The sequence below is a fragment of the Drosophila rhopaloa genome, unplaced genomic scaffold (assembly GCF_018152115.1).
Source record: "Drosophila rhopaloa isolate 14029-0021.01 unplaced genomic scaffold, ASM1815211v1 contig_3, whole genome shotgun sequence".
In the NCBI taxonomy this organism is placed as follows: domain Eukaryota; kingdom Metazoa; phylum Arthropoda; class Insecta; order Diptera; family Drosophilidae; genus Drosophila; species Drosophila rhopaloa.
Window position 1 is genome coordinate 19,612,165 of NW_025335123.1, and position 17,005 is coordinate 19,629,169.

Consider the following 17,005-nt stretch of genomic DNA (forward strand, 5'->3'; position numbering starts at 1 on the left):
TCTTGTAGCACGACAAGCATAGTGGTTGCGACCGGAGCTGGGGGTTTATTCGTTGACCGAACTTTATCCATTGAGAATTTTCGAGAAAGCGGTACGGGGTCTTCAACTTGTGAATTCCCAGACCACACACGCGCTGTTCCTCTGCCATCTGCAGTTAATACATTATTCAACTGTTTCTATACAAAATCCAGAAATTAATATTTACCAGTAACCAAGTTCCTGCGTTTGCCTTACTCTTAAAAACGAAGCACAAAAGCTGACAGTCGAGGCCTACCAAAAATCGAAACACGGAAACATACCAGCAACTAACACAAATTGTGTTCGCAAATGGCCAAGGTCGAGTAAGGCATGCCAATTGGTAAGTCCAACTATAACTATCCGTCCGTGAATCTTCTGCCCAGGGATTTGCATAATTCCACGCAGCGGCGGCCGCGATTCCCGATCTCCCGTCTGGCGATTGATGGATCTGAATCCGGCTGCAAATACAAGTCCGGGTGCAAAATCCGTGTGCCAGGTGCATTTCCAAGGCAAATTGGTAAATGCAATAAGGTTGTAGGAAATTCGGCTGTTTGCACAGAAAAAATTCTAGAGTTTTTAAGTTGCCTAACATAATAAATGTACCTGAATGTGTTCACTAGAGATTTTAAAGTTGCCGCAAGATATAAAATACCGAGGTAGCATTTATTATTTCTCCCAGTAAATGTATCCTAAATTTAGAAAATATTTTCCAAAGGAGTTGCATGCCTAGTAAACGACATATTGCTTAATGAGTGTTAACTGTTATTTACTAGGTATGTACAAAATTCCGCATTACGACCTTTTCTTCAAGTGCATATTCCCTCATTCGAATTCACTTTAAAAACTTTGTGAGTCGAATGTCGTTTGTGACGTCAGCGTTGAATCCAGTTTCGCATTCACCTTGCACAGCCTGTGGCGCCTCTCGTTTGACGGCGTTGATTGAATCATGTTGACACGAAGCTCGATCCCCCTCGACGTACGCCCATGTGGGTTCCAGTGGGAGGCGGTTGCAAATCAGCTTTAACAGTGCCATTTCCCACAGGGGCATCGATTTGCCGTGGGCAGCGCACAAAGTTGCGACTGAGCCAAAGGGATTTCAGGCTGTAAAGCTGAATTTACAAGGTATGGTGAGGATGGGATAGGATAAAATACAAAGTCGTGGCCTTAGTGCCCAATGCAGGGAGTTTTGGCTTAGTTTTCAAGCCGAACATACAAGGTATGTTGAGGAACTTTATATATTTTGGATTACTTTGTTATAACTCAACGCATAGTAAGTGGTTAAGCAAGTATGTAGATGTGAACTAACCGAAGGTTTACATTAAAATTTAAAAAAATAAAAACACATGGCTTCTGCACCAAAATAACTACTCGAAAATTTCTCAAGATGTTAAAACCCGTCAACGAAAAATGCAAAAATGGTTAATACACTTGAGTATTCAGTATCATTATTAACCCCCAGTGGTTCCTGCGAGATATATGTCCATAGCTTCCTTGTTCAGGTGTACGAACTGGCGCCTTCGTGGAATGGGTTGAATATGGGGTAATCGCGTACCGTTCACGGCATTGAGACTCAGATTGGAATTGGGATCGTCGGCGTCGGAGAAGTATGATGTGTTTTCCGAGGGCTCCGATTCTGCTCCTTGTTGTTCCCTTCTTGCTCTCTTGGCCGCCGCCGCGGCGCTGGTGGTGGGTCCATCGTCCTCGGAGGAGCTCAACGGAACTCGGGGCGCTACAGTGGACCCTCCGGCAGTGGAACCGTCGGACTGACTAGACGTAAGGCTGCTGCTCTCTGACGCGATCAGCGCAGCCAGCCTTTTTCGCTCCAGATGCCTCTTCGCATTGTTGTTCTTGAAGTTGTAGAGCTTGACCAGATTTTGGTAACATGACAGACACAGCGGTTGCGATATCAGCTCAGGGTTGATCCGCTGGCCGAACTTAATCAAATCGGGATTTCTCAGAATGCGAAACGGGGTCCTCAGCTTGTGGTTCCCCAGTCCGCACCATCGCCGTTCCACAGGCGGCTGTTCCTCGGCCATCTGCAGTTAATAATATTGTTCACCTATTTCAAACTAAAATCCAGTAAGTTAGTTAATACTTACCAGTTTATCAATTTTCTGCTTGCTCTCGGAACACGAAGCACAAACGCTGACAGTTAAGGCAAAGCCTATTGATTCTATTGATTCTATTGAAACTTTGACTTTGAATGTGCCATTAAAGAGCAGAAGCTTATTTGAAATCCTCGAAATTATATACTTTTACATTTTTAACACGGTCACATAGAAAAAAAAATTACCAAGTTTTTTGCTTTCCAAAACAAAACCATACTCTTCTAAATTAGGATGCTAACTTTGTGAAGTGGCATGAAATTTAAAAATATTCATAAATTCATTATATACACATTCGCAAAAAGTTTCGAAGATAGACTCTTCGCTCTTTTTAATAAATTTACTTCAGCTGCAAGAACCATTTGCACATAAATTTATTATTTTATTAACTCTTAATAACGTTATAAATTAAGTAAATACATTTTTTATTCATCGTATTATCTTTTGATCAATTCACAAAAGTTGCGAAAAATATTTCCGTTTTTATTTTGTAAAAATGATATCTAAACGTGATATATAAATTTTATTTATTTTCCTTACCATAGCCAGTGCTCTCCTCAGCGATTCTCAATGGGTTTACTTAACTGGCACAAAATGCGGCACCGATGGTTGGGTAACTCGCAGATGTGCGGCATGCATATAGGCGGGTCCTCAATGAGGACTGACTGGGTGGCGAGTGCAAGTGCACTCCCCCAGTTCAAGGCTCCTTCGGCGGGTGTGCGTGTGCATGCCTTAAATTTCCTTTTCGCCATCACATTAATTCATAAATTTCAGCATGCCGTTGTTGACGCTGCTAAAAATAGTCCAAAAACAGGGGGAGGGGGGGGAGGTTCAGTCTTGGGTGTGGGGAGGTCTTGGGAGGTCTAAGGACTGAGGCTGACTTTGCCTTGACCGGACAAAGAGAAACAGAAACTAACACACACACAGACTGACTCACTTTGCACATGTCACATACCAAGGCACTCACACATAGGTTTGTGGGGGGGGGAGGGATCACGATCCCCAGGACGAAATTCCACTTCGATTTTTGACTTTACATTGAACTTCAGTCATCGCCATTGCTGTTTCCGTTTCCGTCTTAGTTTCTGTTGCAGTTGCAGTTGCCGTTGCAGCCTTCCGACTTATGCAATCCACCTGCAATACGATGCGGAAGTGGGTGAGACTCAAGTCGAGTAGAGTCGACTTGAATCGAATCGACTCACGTTGAGACTTGTGGATACATATGTATCTTGTAAATAGGTCGCTGCTGCAGAGCACCGACTCATCGACATCGGCGGCATCTAGAAAGGAGGGGACAATGACGTCACAGCCGCATCAGGCCGTGCCGCTGACCTATATACATGTTCGCAAGTGCAACAGAGACAAACAGAAAGAGAGAGAGAGAGATAGAGAGAGAGAGACGAGCGTAAGCGTATGCATAAATTGCTGACTGACATTTACATATAGTAGATAAACAACGAAATTGTTTCCATGTACTATACATGGATGGAGATAAATAAAAGGTAAAATGTCGGCGAAGAGGAGCCTACTGCACCTGGGCCCAAACTGTTTGTTGACATTTAGCTTGCAGCTCGGCACGATTCGTCCTGAACCGGTCTTTTCCACTTCCACCTTGCACTCTCCTTTTTGCGGCTGCAACAGCTGCTGACGTCACACCGAACAATATGCCAATTTCTGATTAAAGTTACAGGAATTACGAAATAAAATACCACCTTAATCTAGTGCCAATAACCAAAGTATTAAATATTTATATGCCAATTAACAGGTGGATCTTGTTTCAAGTAATAGCTAATGGGACATTTTCAGTTAGTTTAAAATTATGTCGCTGAAGTTCTTGTATTATTTTCCTGCGGTTTCTCTTCTCCATAAAAATAAAATAAATCATGACTCTTTCTGCGCCTTTGGCAATACTTAGACTTCATTTAACTGACAAAGTTTATGAATGCTTTCTTTGACAGAGAAAATATTTTTTCTTAATATATTGTTACTTATGGACCTGTCACGGCCTGGGCCATCCATAAATTGTTGTATTTTACCTTAGATAACAATGCTGTGAACGTTGATTTTCAATACCATTATTATGTTTGCCACATATCCGACCATAAATATGAAGAAGTGCCCGCCGCGAAAAGATAGAGTTGCAGCCGGCAAAGATTTATGCCGACAAACAATTTGTCCGAGCAGGCAATCGCCATTATTGCAGTCGAGTAGAGGGGATAACTGATGTGGGCAGTGGATGAGGATGAAAAGGAGGACGAAGACGAGGACGAGGCTATCAGGTTTTCGAGGGTGGGATAGTGCACTTACACGCTTAATTAAATGCTACGGCGCGGCACAGCGCCAGAAAGCAGGCAACCTGCCATGCAACGCCAAAAAGTTGCCAGCAGCGGCAACGGCAGCAGCAGCAGCAGCAACAATTGCAGCTGCAACAGCAGCAACAATTGCACATTGTCAGCAACATCAGCGATAAGGGCGGAAAATGTTGGGCACACTGCCAGCAAATGGGTGTTTCGGTGGGTGGTTCGATGATGATGGTGTTGCTGTGGTTGAGCCCGACTCGTTGGGTCGCTTTTATATGCGATTGTAATACAATTTCAATTACAAGTGTAAACATAAGTATATTGCCGGCGTGGGCGTGGTGTCCATATATATTTCTGTATACATATATGTATGCCTGTGGAGTGCAATGAATTTAATTTGAACGAGGCCTTAGCCAAAGGAAAGAGTATACCTGCTCCCCGTCTCCTTTTTGTAGCCCCAAAAAGTTGGCATCGCAATTGCGAATTGCAATTTGAAATCGAGAAAGTGAGGCTGAAAATCCCCGACTGCCGCCGGTCATGCAATATGCATGGCCATTGAATATTCAATGGCAGAGCATCTGGAAATTGATTCGAGTCGAAAAGTAATTAAAGACCAGGCCACTGGAGAGCTTAAAGATCGAAGGCGTTGAATAATGGAGATGTGACTTTCACTTAAAACCGAAAGAAAGTCGAACACCGAAACTTGAAAGTATAAATCGAATGTCTGTGGGATAAGTAATGGTAAAGTAATTGCTGTCTGGTTTAGTTTAAATATTCAGCTCAAAGCCTTTCATCTGCTTGGATTGAATTAATGAAGTTTTAATCTAAACTAAGACGGGATATATCTATACACATCACTATTGAATATTTGTATTAAATTTTAGTATAGAATAGTCACGTAATTCTGGTTAATTCTTAAGGAATCAACTTATATTTTTCTTATGCTTAAAATAAGAGAGAGAATTAATAAGAGTACATACATTTTTATAAAATATAAATATCGGTTAATCATGTGTACTTACTGTACTTCCTTTTATCCACAGGTCTTTGCCCAAATTGAGCAGTCAAGACGAAGAAGGGGGGGCTGGTCATGGCTTTGGTGGCGGACCGCAACACTTTGAACCCATTCCTCACGATCATGATTTCTGCGAAAGAGTCGTTATAAATGTGAGTCGCCACACTATATCGTACTTAAGGTTAATGCCAATTTATCCACTATTCCGACGCTGCTTTCCAGGTAAGCGGATTAAGGTTTGAGACACAACTGCGTACGCTAAATCAATTCCCGGACACGCTGCTTGGGGATCCCGCTCGGAGATTACGGTACTTTGACCCGCTTAGAAATGAATATTTTTTTGACCGTAGTCGACCGAGCTTCGATGCGATTTTATACTATTATCAGAGTGGTAAGCAATCATTCAATATCCCTAACTTAAAAAAAAAAAAAAAAAAAACACTGTTTTTGTGTAACCCCCGGCTAATGTTTCTCTATTTCTCTTTACCCTCGTCGTCGCCGAAACAACAAACAATGAATACTTGACTTTATTCACACCCGCCACCCAACCACCCACCAACTCAAACCAACTCACTACCCCAAAAAAAAAACACACTCATCACGTTCATCCACAGGTGGCCGACTACGGAGACCGGTCAATGTCCCTTTAGACGTATTTAGTGAAGAAATAAAATTTTATGAATTAGGTGATCAAGCAATTAATAAATTCAGGTAAGCCCACGTGTTGCCCACTAGAAATTCCACCACTCCCTTACCAAAAACAAAAAGTAATAAACAAAGCCCAAAACAAAACCCAACCAAAAAATAAACAGAAAACTAAAACAAATCAAATAAAAAATGCAGGACAACAAATTGGTTCGGTTTGTTCTATATTGGTAGCACGGCAAATTTTCTATCGAATCAGTGTAATGAGGCATGCAACACGGCAAACAGACCGACACACGCACATAGACATAGAGTTAGATCTAGACTTGGCTTAAATACAAACATACATACCTACACATTGCGTTGGCTGAAGGTGCGGTTTAAAGGGAAAGTTTTGTTCAAAAATAAATGTATTTTTGATTATATTAGCTTAAACGTAAATGAAATAAACTTGTAGTTTGTATTAGTTAATCATTAAAACTGCAGTTGTCATTGGTATCATTCAATAGGATATTTGTACACATAAAATTATAACTATAAGATTAATTTAATATGTAGCTTGTTGGCAACTTCCCCTTAAAACTTAAGCATCTCCAGCTATGGCTAGGTAGAAGCAAATTATATAAAACAAACTACAGATATAGATGGACTGGAACCTGGACCGAAGTCAAATCCGAAAGTGAATGTTAATCACTTGACCACCAGCTTAAAATTTTGTTGATACGGCACGGGGGGCAGTGTGGCCGGACCCGTGGAACGGAAATGGAGAACGAAACGGAAGTTCAACCGAAGCAAGGAGGACCAAGGATCCAGCGGAATGCAGCCTACTTAATATTTTTTAAACTCTTTGCTGATTGCCAATGCCAAAAACTAGACACACCTTAGCTTCTTGTACGGCTTTAAATCTATATCAATTTTTAGTTTAGCTTAGCTTACGATTAAAGCCTTATGCCTGCTTCCGATTATAGTTGCGAACCAATAAATAAAATCTGAGCCTAAAAAATACCGAAAATACTTAAAGAATGCCACACTCACAGACCCACAAACACACCCACACCAACACCAACACTCACACATTATAACTGGAATGAGAAATCGTAATGAATATTTGATACTAACAAGAGACCATCAATCATTGCTCTATTTGCAGAGAGGATGAAGGCTTTATTAAAGAGGAAGAAAGACCATTACCGGATAATGAGAAACAGAGAAAAGTCTGGCTGCTCTTCGAGTATCCAGAAAGTTCGCAAGCCGCCAGAGTTGTAGCCATAATTAGTGTTTTTGTTATATTGCTATCAATTGTTATATTTTGTCTAGAAACATTACCCGAATTTAAGCATTACAAGGTGCGTACGAATCAAGCCGAAGGACCACCAAGGGATACATCTATCTTTGTCTTTCTCCTTCTCCTTCTCTTTCTCTTTTTGTTTGCTCAATTCTTAAATTTGCAGGTGTTCAATACAACAACAAATGGCACAAAAATCGAGGAAGACGAGGTGCCTGACATCACAGATCCTTTCTTCCTTATAGAAACGTTATGTATTATTTGGTTTACATTTGAACTAACTGTCAGGTAGGCCGCTCACTTCCATTCCAAACAATTTATGCGTACACCTAGTTATAAGCTAAGCGAACGAAAGAGAAATATTATTTTGAACTTGAACTCGAATACAATATCTCTCTATCCATCTATAACTCTGTCTCTAATTGAGTACAAACATTGATTGATATTCCGTTCTCTCCTGTTTTGTCTTCGATATGATTTGATTTGATTTGATTTATTTCAATATATTATATATACTCGTGTATATTTCTCTGTCTGTTGCTTTGCTTTTGTTTGACACTCATGGTTTAATTCAACTGTTTCAATCTGAAATCTTCTTTCTCTCTCTTACATCTCTATTTCTCTCTCTCTCGCTCTCGGTTTCTCTATCGCGCTGTCTGTGTGAATCTTTAAACCAAACCAATCGCTGGTCGTTGTATCGATTTTGTGTGTGTTCAGGTTCCTCGCATGTCCGAACAAATTAAATTTCTGCAGGGATGTCATGAATGTTATCGACATAATCGCCATCATTCCGTACTTTATAACACTAGCGACTGTCGTTGCCGAAGAGGAGGATACGTTAAATCTTCCAAAAGCGCCAGTCAGTCCACAGGTATGAGATTTCTGTTTGCCCAATGCCAACTACACATATATCGATATTAACCACTCACACACGACCACACACACTCACATGCATATACAGTTGAACCGATTAAAGTAATAAGTGTTGCCATCATCATTTATAAGTTGCCTGACATGATAAAGGGGTTGCCTGCCCGCCCCAAACCAAACCAAACCAAAAAAAAAAAAAAACACCCAACTTTCAATCAAAACTTTTCATTTGTTCCAACTTCAATTCACAATCAACCCAACCATTATCCCCATCCCACAGCCCAGTTTATCGATAACTTATGACCAGGTTGTGTTCATTGTTGTATATTACCGATACTAACACAAGCCAACATCTGCTTACTCACCTCTATATACATGCAATCAAGCTATGTAAATGAACATCCATCATATATATATAAACGATACACACCAGTACATACCAACATACATATATATATATGCATACCACCTATAATATATATATATATATATATTTCGATAAAATTTTTAGGACAAGTCATCGAATCAGGCTATGTCCTTGGCAATATTACGAGTGATACGATTAGTTCGAGTATTTCGAATATTTAAGTTATCTAGGCATTCGAAGGGTTTACAAATATTAGGACGAACTCTGAAAGCCTCAATGCGGGAATTAGGTTTACTTATATTTTTCTTATTTATAGGTAAGTTCCATACAGTCAACAAAAAAAAAAAAAAAACCAAAAACATACCACATTTACTTATCGATTTACATACAAGTTTTATTCAAACAACAAAAACAAAAGAGAAATACTGCAAAACGACTGCGACCATCCAGACAGACTCTCACCCCTGATACTCCGCACCCCAAAGCTCTATTTCTATAACTACTTCTCTCTGTCTCAATGCCCTGATACACACGTACTTACTATAACTATATCGATACGAAGATCCGCGAATTAAAACAACCACAAAAGATACATATTAAATATATATATCTATGCTTACGTCTGCCTCAAGCCAGCACATTTATGTTAACGCTCATCACGAACCCCAAACCCTCTAAAAAAAAAAAAAAAAAAAAAAAAAACCGAACCTGCCAAATGTTTCATTGCGCCACAGACAACAACAGCCAACCAAGCCACAAATAAACAAAACAACAAATACAGAAAAGTGTTATGCTTTTTAAGAACTTATCATTTTCGATTTAATTTGCCTCACGAAACTCGGCGAAAGCCAAAAAGCCCAGACTTAAGACTAAGGTATACCGATTACGAGAGCTCCCAGTACTTGCACAGATCAAGTATACAACAACATTTAGCTATAGTGTATCTGCAGACATCCTTGCCCCGTGGTCCCAACAACTCAACGAAACACCTTAAAGAAACCGCTCCAATAGAGATTATACTTAAAACATCAAGCTAAACTAAAGTTAACTAAAGTAAAGTAAACTAGTCATACTATATAGTTACAACCATACACATCTACACACTCCACAACCACCAACACCCCCAAAACAAGCTAAATAAATAAACTAGAGGGAGGCCCTTAGAGCGTGTATCCGTATTATCTAGGTGTACTCGTAAAACTCACCCATTACGTATCTCTAACTTATTTAGTGTCGTCTAATCCTAGCGCTAAGTAGGTACGAACTATCGCCCAATGGAGCAGCGGTACGTTAGCGATCCCCTGATCTCCCGATCCGAACTTCCCCGTCAGATCCGCTACAAAAAAAACAAACAAAGCTCTATAAGTATCATTCAATTTGGATATGTTCGTTGAGTTCTCTTCATTTGCGTTTTGTATTACGAATATCAATTTGAATTTGAGTTTGGTTTTGGCTAGCTTTTTGAATAACCAGCTGGAAAGTCTCACAATGTACTCGAATTTTAGTCTATTACTCCTGATATACTCTGACAAAGTGCGAACGGCAGACCAGGAAAGCGAAAATGATCGAGTGTTCTTTAGAGTGTTCGAATCGTTTCGGGATTCTCCAAAATGCCGCGATCAAGTCGTTGGCAATTTTAAGGTCCTCAAGCAATTTGTGCGCAGATCTAACCTAATTCAAAACCTCTATAATCTTTATCTATGTGTCTTGTAGCCTGAATATTTCCCATCCCTTCCTTTTCCAATCCCAAACAAACCCATTACTGTTTTTTGATGTGCCCAAACTGCGTTGAAAATGCCTTAAAATTGGCAAGCTTCTTGGCATTCAAATTGTCCAACCAAATAAACATATGAATAGCAACTAGAAATGGTGATCGATATATGTTCCAACCTTATACATACAGAAAGATCAAGCGAAAATAAATTATACCATCTGTATCAAATAAATTATATATATTTTGTATTGTTGTTCATGTTCTACCACATTCAAGTTGTTCGTAAACCGTAATCAGTAATCCGTATTCAATAATCCGTAAACCGTACTCATCATCAACGTTGTCGTTTCGATGTCCATGTCCACAGATTGTGCCGTGGTTTGAATTTTGCTTTTAGTTCTATAGTTTTTAGCTTCTAGTTTCTAATTTCTAGTTGGTAATTTCTAGCTTATAGTTTGTTGTTGTATCCGTTGACCGATTAACGTATTAAACTAACCATACCTAAGTATATCATATGTATAATCTATAGTGTACCATATCTAAACCGACATAAACATGAACACATCTATATCAATATATCGTTACTTAAATACTCTGAACTATCTGCATATCCAAAACTATATATGTTCTGTATATATCAGTTACGTTGAGTTCTGTGTCTGTTATGTTTTTGATTCCATTCCATTCCGTTTCGTTACAAATTGTTAGATATATGTTGTTTAGCTTACAAAATTGCAGAGTTCCCAGATGATGATCAATGAACTGGCCACTGCGATATATAACTGATATATACATGTATAGTATATTGATATTTTCTATAGGCATTCGATGGTTGTTTCGATTTCGTTACCGTATCATTTGTCTTGCCGTAGTGTAGCCCTATCATATTTAACATATACATCGATATATTGATATATATGTATAGAATCTACTGATATGACTACTTACCTACTACTACTTATGAACCGATAACGTATGTATATTGTATTGTACAGAGTACCTAGCTAGTTTCATGTTTAACTCTAATCAAACAAACAAAAATAATAATGATATTCTCTATAAATAAATAATCTTCTGTATAGCTAGATTCCACTGATCAAGTAGCCTTACTAACCTTACTAACACACACACACACACGCCCACACACACACTCTATCTATCTCTCTCTCTCTCTCTCCGTTTCTTTCTCTCAGACACCCACACTTGTGAAAGCGCAGAGATGTAGGCAACGATCCTCGATCTCTGCTCTTTTTACTTCGGTTTCCGCCGAGGAACATGACAATTTTTGTTATCGCCTTTGTAATATTTTGCTAACCTTTTGTGTGACACTCACACAGATAAACCCACAACCACACACCAACTACTAATACATACATGTCCAACGAAGAATATTCTTAAAACATTTTTAATTACATATATATAGTTTTCTTTATCGTGCACCGAATCCCAAGAGAAAGAAAAACCCAAAGCATTTACTAACTCATAATCATAGTCTTATGTATATCTTGTAGTTGTTTTAACGAACTAATAAGAGGGGTAGCAGTCCACCCTGAAATCTGACGGGATTCAGATTTCACAGCCCCTGCGACCCAAACAACCAAGTACCAAAAACCAAGAACCAAGAACCCAGAACCCAGACCAACCCCCAACCGATTCCCAAGCAGAAAATAACAATTAATTGCACATTTAATAACGATTGATCTCTATTTAAACGATCCGATTGGATCGTGATTCAGGCGTGGTCCTGTTCTCGTCGGCGGTTTATTTCGCGGAGGCTGGCAGCGACAGTTCCTTTTTCAAGTCGATACCGGACGGCTTCTGGTGGGCTGTAGTGACCATGACGACGGTGGGATATGGTGATATGAGGTACAGCCCACGTTTCAGCTCCACACTGGTGTGGTCCCGGCACTATCTATTCTCGATCCCGCCTTCTATATCTACACTTATCTGTATCTTTCTCTCTATCTGTCTCTTTTTGTCTGAGTGTTTGTAACTGAGTGTTGTACAGTCTCTCCCATATCTCAACTTAATGTCTTTCTGAAGCTATATGTGTGTCATTGATGTTCTGCTTTCGTCACTCTCCTAATGCTAATGTAAATAAATCTTAAGAATTGGGTGTTCCATTCTCATGCGTTCCGATCCCAGGCTGTGCCTTTTGTACAGTTGTGTTCAAAATGAGGGCTCTGTAAATTGAACAATGTGAATATACAATTGATGTTGTGGTTCGCTCGCTTTAATGGACCTTTCCCCCTCCCCCTGTGTTTTATGTCTCATTTTCATTTCCGTTCATTCTTGTTCCTTACGTGTTTCTTTTGTGGCATGATCAGTTCTACGTTTTGCGTCGCTGTCCATCCCATTTTTCGTTTTCCATCTGTTTTATGTTATGTTCGTCTCCAGTATGTACCAACATCTCCCACTCCGCATCCCACAAGTCCCCTAATTAAGGAATGGAGTCTGATTTCGTTTTCAAGACATTCGCTATATGGTCCACTATCGCCGTTTGTTCCATCCGCAAAAAATATCACCATATTTCTGGGCCCCATAGCAGTACGAACAGCGGGAGGCTCACCAGAAACCGAGTTCCTATCATTGCTTCTCTGACCTATATTATTTAGAAAACAATACAAACAAACCCCCTAGGTAAGCCTTGATTTTCTGCTTGGGAATGCCGCCGGATTGTGGTGAAGTCAATCCGAAACACACGTGAATATATCAGAACTCTTTTAAGTTGAACCGAAAACAATAACACTAAAACTGAAACAAAAACAGAAGCCGTTCCAGGGTTTCCAAAAGTATTTTTGGAACACGAATTACCCCACCATCACATACGTACACCACCTTGACGAGCTTCCGACGTATCCAGACATATATGACTTACTTTCAAAAAACACTCTTTGGTTAAATGTTAATTTTGAAAAAAAGAAATAAAACTAAAAAAATACAACAAAAAAACATAAAAGAATATAATACCAATGCAAAGCAATGTTTCTCCCATCAATTTTTTTAGGCGTCGTACTCTTCTCATCGGCGGTTTATTTTGCGGAAGCTGGAAGCGAAAATTCCTTCTTCAAGTCCATACCCGATGCATTTTGGTGGGCGGTCGTCACCATGACCACCGTTGGATATGGTGACATGACGTATGCAAATCTATACAATTCTAACTTTTATGATTACGTTTACGATAACTCCAGTTATGATTTAAAGTTTCGTTTCCGTTTCCGTTATCGTTTCGTTTTCGTTTTGTTCCCGCCTCTTGGGAGCGCCTCCTTTCTGGCCGCTCCATCCCTTCTCCGTTCCACCTCTGTGTTCTGTTCTAATTTTCATTTCCAACTATTTCGTTAATTGCGTTATGTGTGATTATTAAAAGCCCGCCCCAAAAACGCTAACCCAACTAAAGCTATCTATCGAAATGTATCCAAACCTAACAGTACTTCTTGTTAACCCCTTTGAGTTTCGTATCTCCCGATTAATAATATGCAAAACCAAACTTAAACGTTGTTGTCTCTTACTTTGACTCGCTGAGCTGTTTGTTTGTATTCGTATTCGTCTATAACGACTTCTATTTGTATTTGTCTTTGTCTTTGTCTTCGTATTATATTTATCTTTGTCTTAAATTTTGTGTTCCATTCTGTTTTGTTTTGTATCGTTAAGCGGTTTTCAGTTGGCATCACTTTTTCTTTCTCGCTCGCACTCGTTCATCCTCCATCTCGCTCTCTCGCGTGTTCCGTTGCCATCTCATTGCGTTTTAGCTGTTTTATACTTTGCGCCAAGTTAATGTATTATGCTTATTATTTTCTTATCGCAAATTACCTATGTAACGTTGTGTCGTTGTTTAGTTCACAAAAGATACCGAAAAAATACCGAAATAATTTCGCAAAAATACCGAAACAAGTCGTCATCAGTTCAACTCGATTTAATACTCATACCCGGCGCTGTATATTCATAGTACAGTGCCGCCCATAATCGCCATAATCAAACACAAAAACTATACACACACAAACACTGGTTGATGGAACCACGCCCACCGAGCGATAACGATAACTTCATTTGCTGGCCAAACAGCTTATCGAGTTTAACCCCCCAAACACCCCCACAACGAACACAAAAAAGCTGGAGGAGAAGAATACAAAAAAAAAAACAAAATAAAGGATGAAGGAGACGAAGACGAAGAGGAGCATGCTGCATGTGCCCGATAAACACATTTACACGACATACTCACACACACACACACCAATTCGCCCTCATTCACACACGGACACACACGCACACTGAGACAAAAAAGTTTAGCTACAGCCGCCTAATGAGCAACAAAGCCCAGCCGCCTGCCAAATCCAATTGCCTATGATACCAGAACCTCCCCTCCCCACCAAAAAAAACACCTCTTTCCACTCATTTTCCCCCGTTTTTCAACTTTAACTGGAGGAAGAAAAAGTTTTCGCCACACTCACACACATGCACCAACCTCCCACCTGCCACCCACACACACACACGAACACCTGAGCCAGTCGCTCGCACTTATGCAATAATTATGTCTGTATATATCTGCACACAAACAAGCCGCCTCAAAAACTGCCAACAGAAAAAAAAACAGAAGACAAAAAAATGAACAGAATACCCAGATATACGCTTACCCACCCACCCGTTGTTCTAAGTGTTGTGCCTTCTTCTTCTTTCGACTTTCGTACTCTTTGCGCCACTTTGATTTGATTTGAACGTTCTCTGCTAGACTAATGCCTACTCAAGCCCTCCTCTCTATAAATATACTTATATAAGCGTACACCTATCGATATCTATACCTGTATCTGTATCTGTATCTATATAATGAGTAATGCCGTATAATTTTGCCAATGCATACAGTATATATGATAAAAAAAAAAACCTACGCAAAAGAAATACTAAGAACAAAACGAGAGTTTTACTTTACATTTCTTATATATTTGTATTTTCATTTTATTTATATCGTTCGTTCGTTAACATCGCTCGCTTCCATCCAAACAAACAAATACCAAAAATCAATTTAAAAAAAAAACAACCAACCAACTCCAAAATTCTCAATTCAAATAAAATATATATCAATTGTTAATCAAAACCAAAAACAAATATCCCCAACAAACAACAACAAAAAAATTGCACCTATATATTATCATAAAAAAAAATATAATAATAATCAAAATAATAAAATGCAACCCTAAAACGCCCGGAAAAAAAAATTGTATGTGCAAATGATTGCCAAACGAAAATTGCATTGATTCGTTGTATCGTTTGACACACGATCACGACTATCGATTGAAATCGAATTCGAAATTGAATTGAAAAATTGATTATCTGAAACTGATTGATTGATTGATTGATTGAATGATTGAATGATGATTGATTGATGGTACAGACCCGTCGGCGTTTGGGGCAAGATTGTGGGATCACTGTGTGCCATTGCTGGCGTGCTGACCATCGCACTGCCGGTGCCGGTCATCGTCAGCAATTTCAACTACTTCTATCACCGCGAAACGGATCAGGAGGAGATGCAGAGCCAGAACTTTAATCACGTTACTAGTTGTCCATATTTGCCAGGTACATTAGGTAAGTTCAACACTGTGTGTGCACTCCCCCCTCCGAACAAGGCCCCCCTCCCCCACCACGGTCTCGCTATCGCTCTGTGCCCCCGGATCTCCGTGTATCTGCCGTGGCCTTGAGTGAGCTCAAACCCAACCCAACCCCCCCTCCGTACTCGATTCGCATTTACCCCACCCCGAAAACCCAGAATACCAACCACCTACTACCGACAGAACCACCAAAACCAAACCAAGCCAAACCACAAATTCAAGTAGAGCAACAAAAAGTAGAACCCGTCGAATAAAAATAGAAACATTTACGAAGAAAGAAACGAATTGTGGATGCCGATGCCGAAGGCGGTGCCGTGTGCCCCCAAAAACCACCAACCGAACAAAAACCCCAAAAAAAAAAAAAAAGAAAACAAAATCCCCACCATCCATCCTCCCATTTGGCAGCACCACCAACTGGCGCCCAAGCGGATGGGTACCGGCACTGCTTTCGAACCAGACACGTTGTCACACAGAGAAAAAATATCACCACAGTCCGGTCATCGATTTCGAGCTACCTTTGATCTGAAGCATATCAACGTCGTATCTATAATATCTTTAATGAGGAGGTGCCAGTTGAATCTCTAGATACGGTGATCTCAATGTCTTGATATCACAAGATTAAACATTATGTTCATAACAATTTAATACTCATTCTATATGTCATTAAATGTTGTTACCATTTCTCTATACTTTTAAATGTTTTCATAGCAATAATAAAATTAAAGTATTTTTTTTTCAACAACCCTTTTACACTTTTATCAAAATTTTAATGACCAAATTTGATATGAATTTATCTTCAAACATACATAATTTTGACGACAATGATATTTTATTTTTCAAAACCTCTATTAAGTCAGTAACCATCTCGAGTATTATTGATACAACATACTATGCCAGATATTATTGACATTGTTCAAGGATTAATTGAAAAAGTCGAGATGACAATATGAAACAGATGTTATGTTTTTTCTCTGAGCACTGCCGTACACCCACCATCCCCCAAAACTGGTGGGCTGGTGGGTGGTGGCATGCTGCAGCGCCGGTGGGTGGCAACCCTGTCGGTGGGGCAGCGGTATTGACAGCGGT

General features: G+C 39.7%; 2 protein-coding genes across 21 annotated transcripts in view; one reads left to right on the forward strand and one right to left on the reverse strand.

Moving 5' to 3' along the window:
• Positions 1-17,005, forward strand: part of LOC108049958 (potassium voltage-gated channel protein Shaker) — a 149,210-nt gene that overhangs the window by 117,770 nt on the left and 14,435 nt on the right. For 16 of the 20 annotated variants that reach the window (XR_001769568.2, XM_017131380.2, XM_017131376.2 and 13 more), the window contains 9 exons: positions 5,467-5,590; positions 5,661-5,829; positions 6,053-6,149; positions 7,234-7,429; positions 7,535-7,656; positions 8,086-8,239; positions 8,750-8,921; positions 13,327-13,456; positions 15,706-15,896. Coding sequence is in view for 19 of the 20 variants with exons in the window: in XM_017131380.2 (XP_016986869.1) it covers positions 5,467-5,590; positions 5,661-5,829; positions 6,053-6,149; positions 7,234-7,429; positions 7,535-7,656; positions 8,086-8,239; positions 8,750-8,921; positions 13,327-13,456; positions 15,706-15,896 (1,355 nt within the window). In the remaining variant the exon portion in view is untranslated. Of the gene's footprint in view, positions 1-5,466; positions 5,591-5,660; positions 5,830-6,052; positions 6,150-7,233; positions 7,430-7,534; positions 7,657-8,085; positions 8,240-8,749; positions 8,922-12,055; positions 12,186-13,326; positions 13,457-15,705; positions 15,897-17,005 lie in introns of all 20 variants that reach the window. The other 4 variants (XM_017131388.2, XM_017131373.2, XM_017131384.2 and 1 more) reach the window with 2 other exon arrangements.
• LOC108049963 lies at positions 1,236-2,156 on the reverse strand. Its single transcript, XM_017131391.1, has 2 exons — positions 2,118-2,156; positions 1,236-2,054 (listed from the first exon to the last, which is right to left on the reverse strand). The coding sequence occupies exon 2, from the start codon at positions 2,052-2,054 to the stop codon at positions 1,467-1,469; it is 588 nt and encodes a 195-aa protein (XP_016986880.1). The 5' UTR covers positions 2,118-2,156; the 3' UTR covers positions 1,236-1,466.

Bases quoted from the DNA above. Each gene is read 5' to 3' on its own strand.
- LOC108049963 (XM_017131391.1), bottom strand. From the start codon at position 2,054: ATGGCCGAGGAACAGCCGCCTGTGGAACGGCGATGGTGCGGACTGGGG.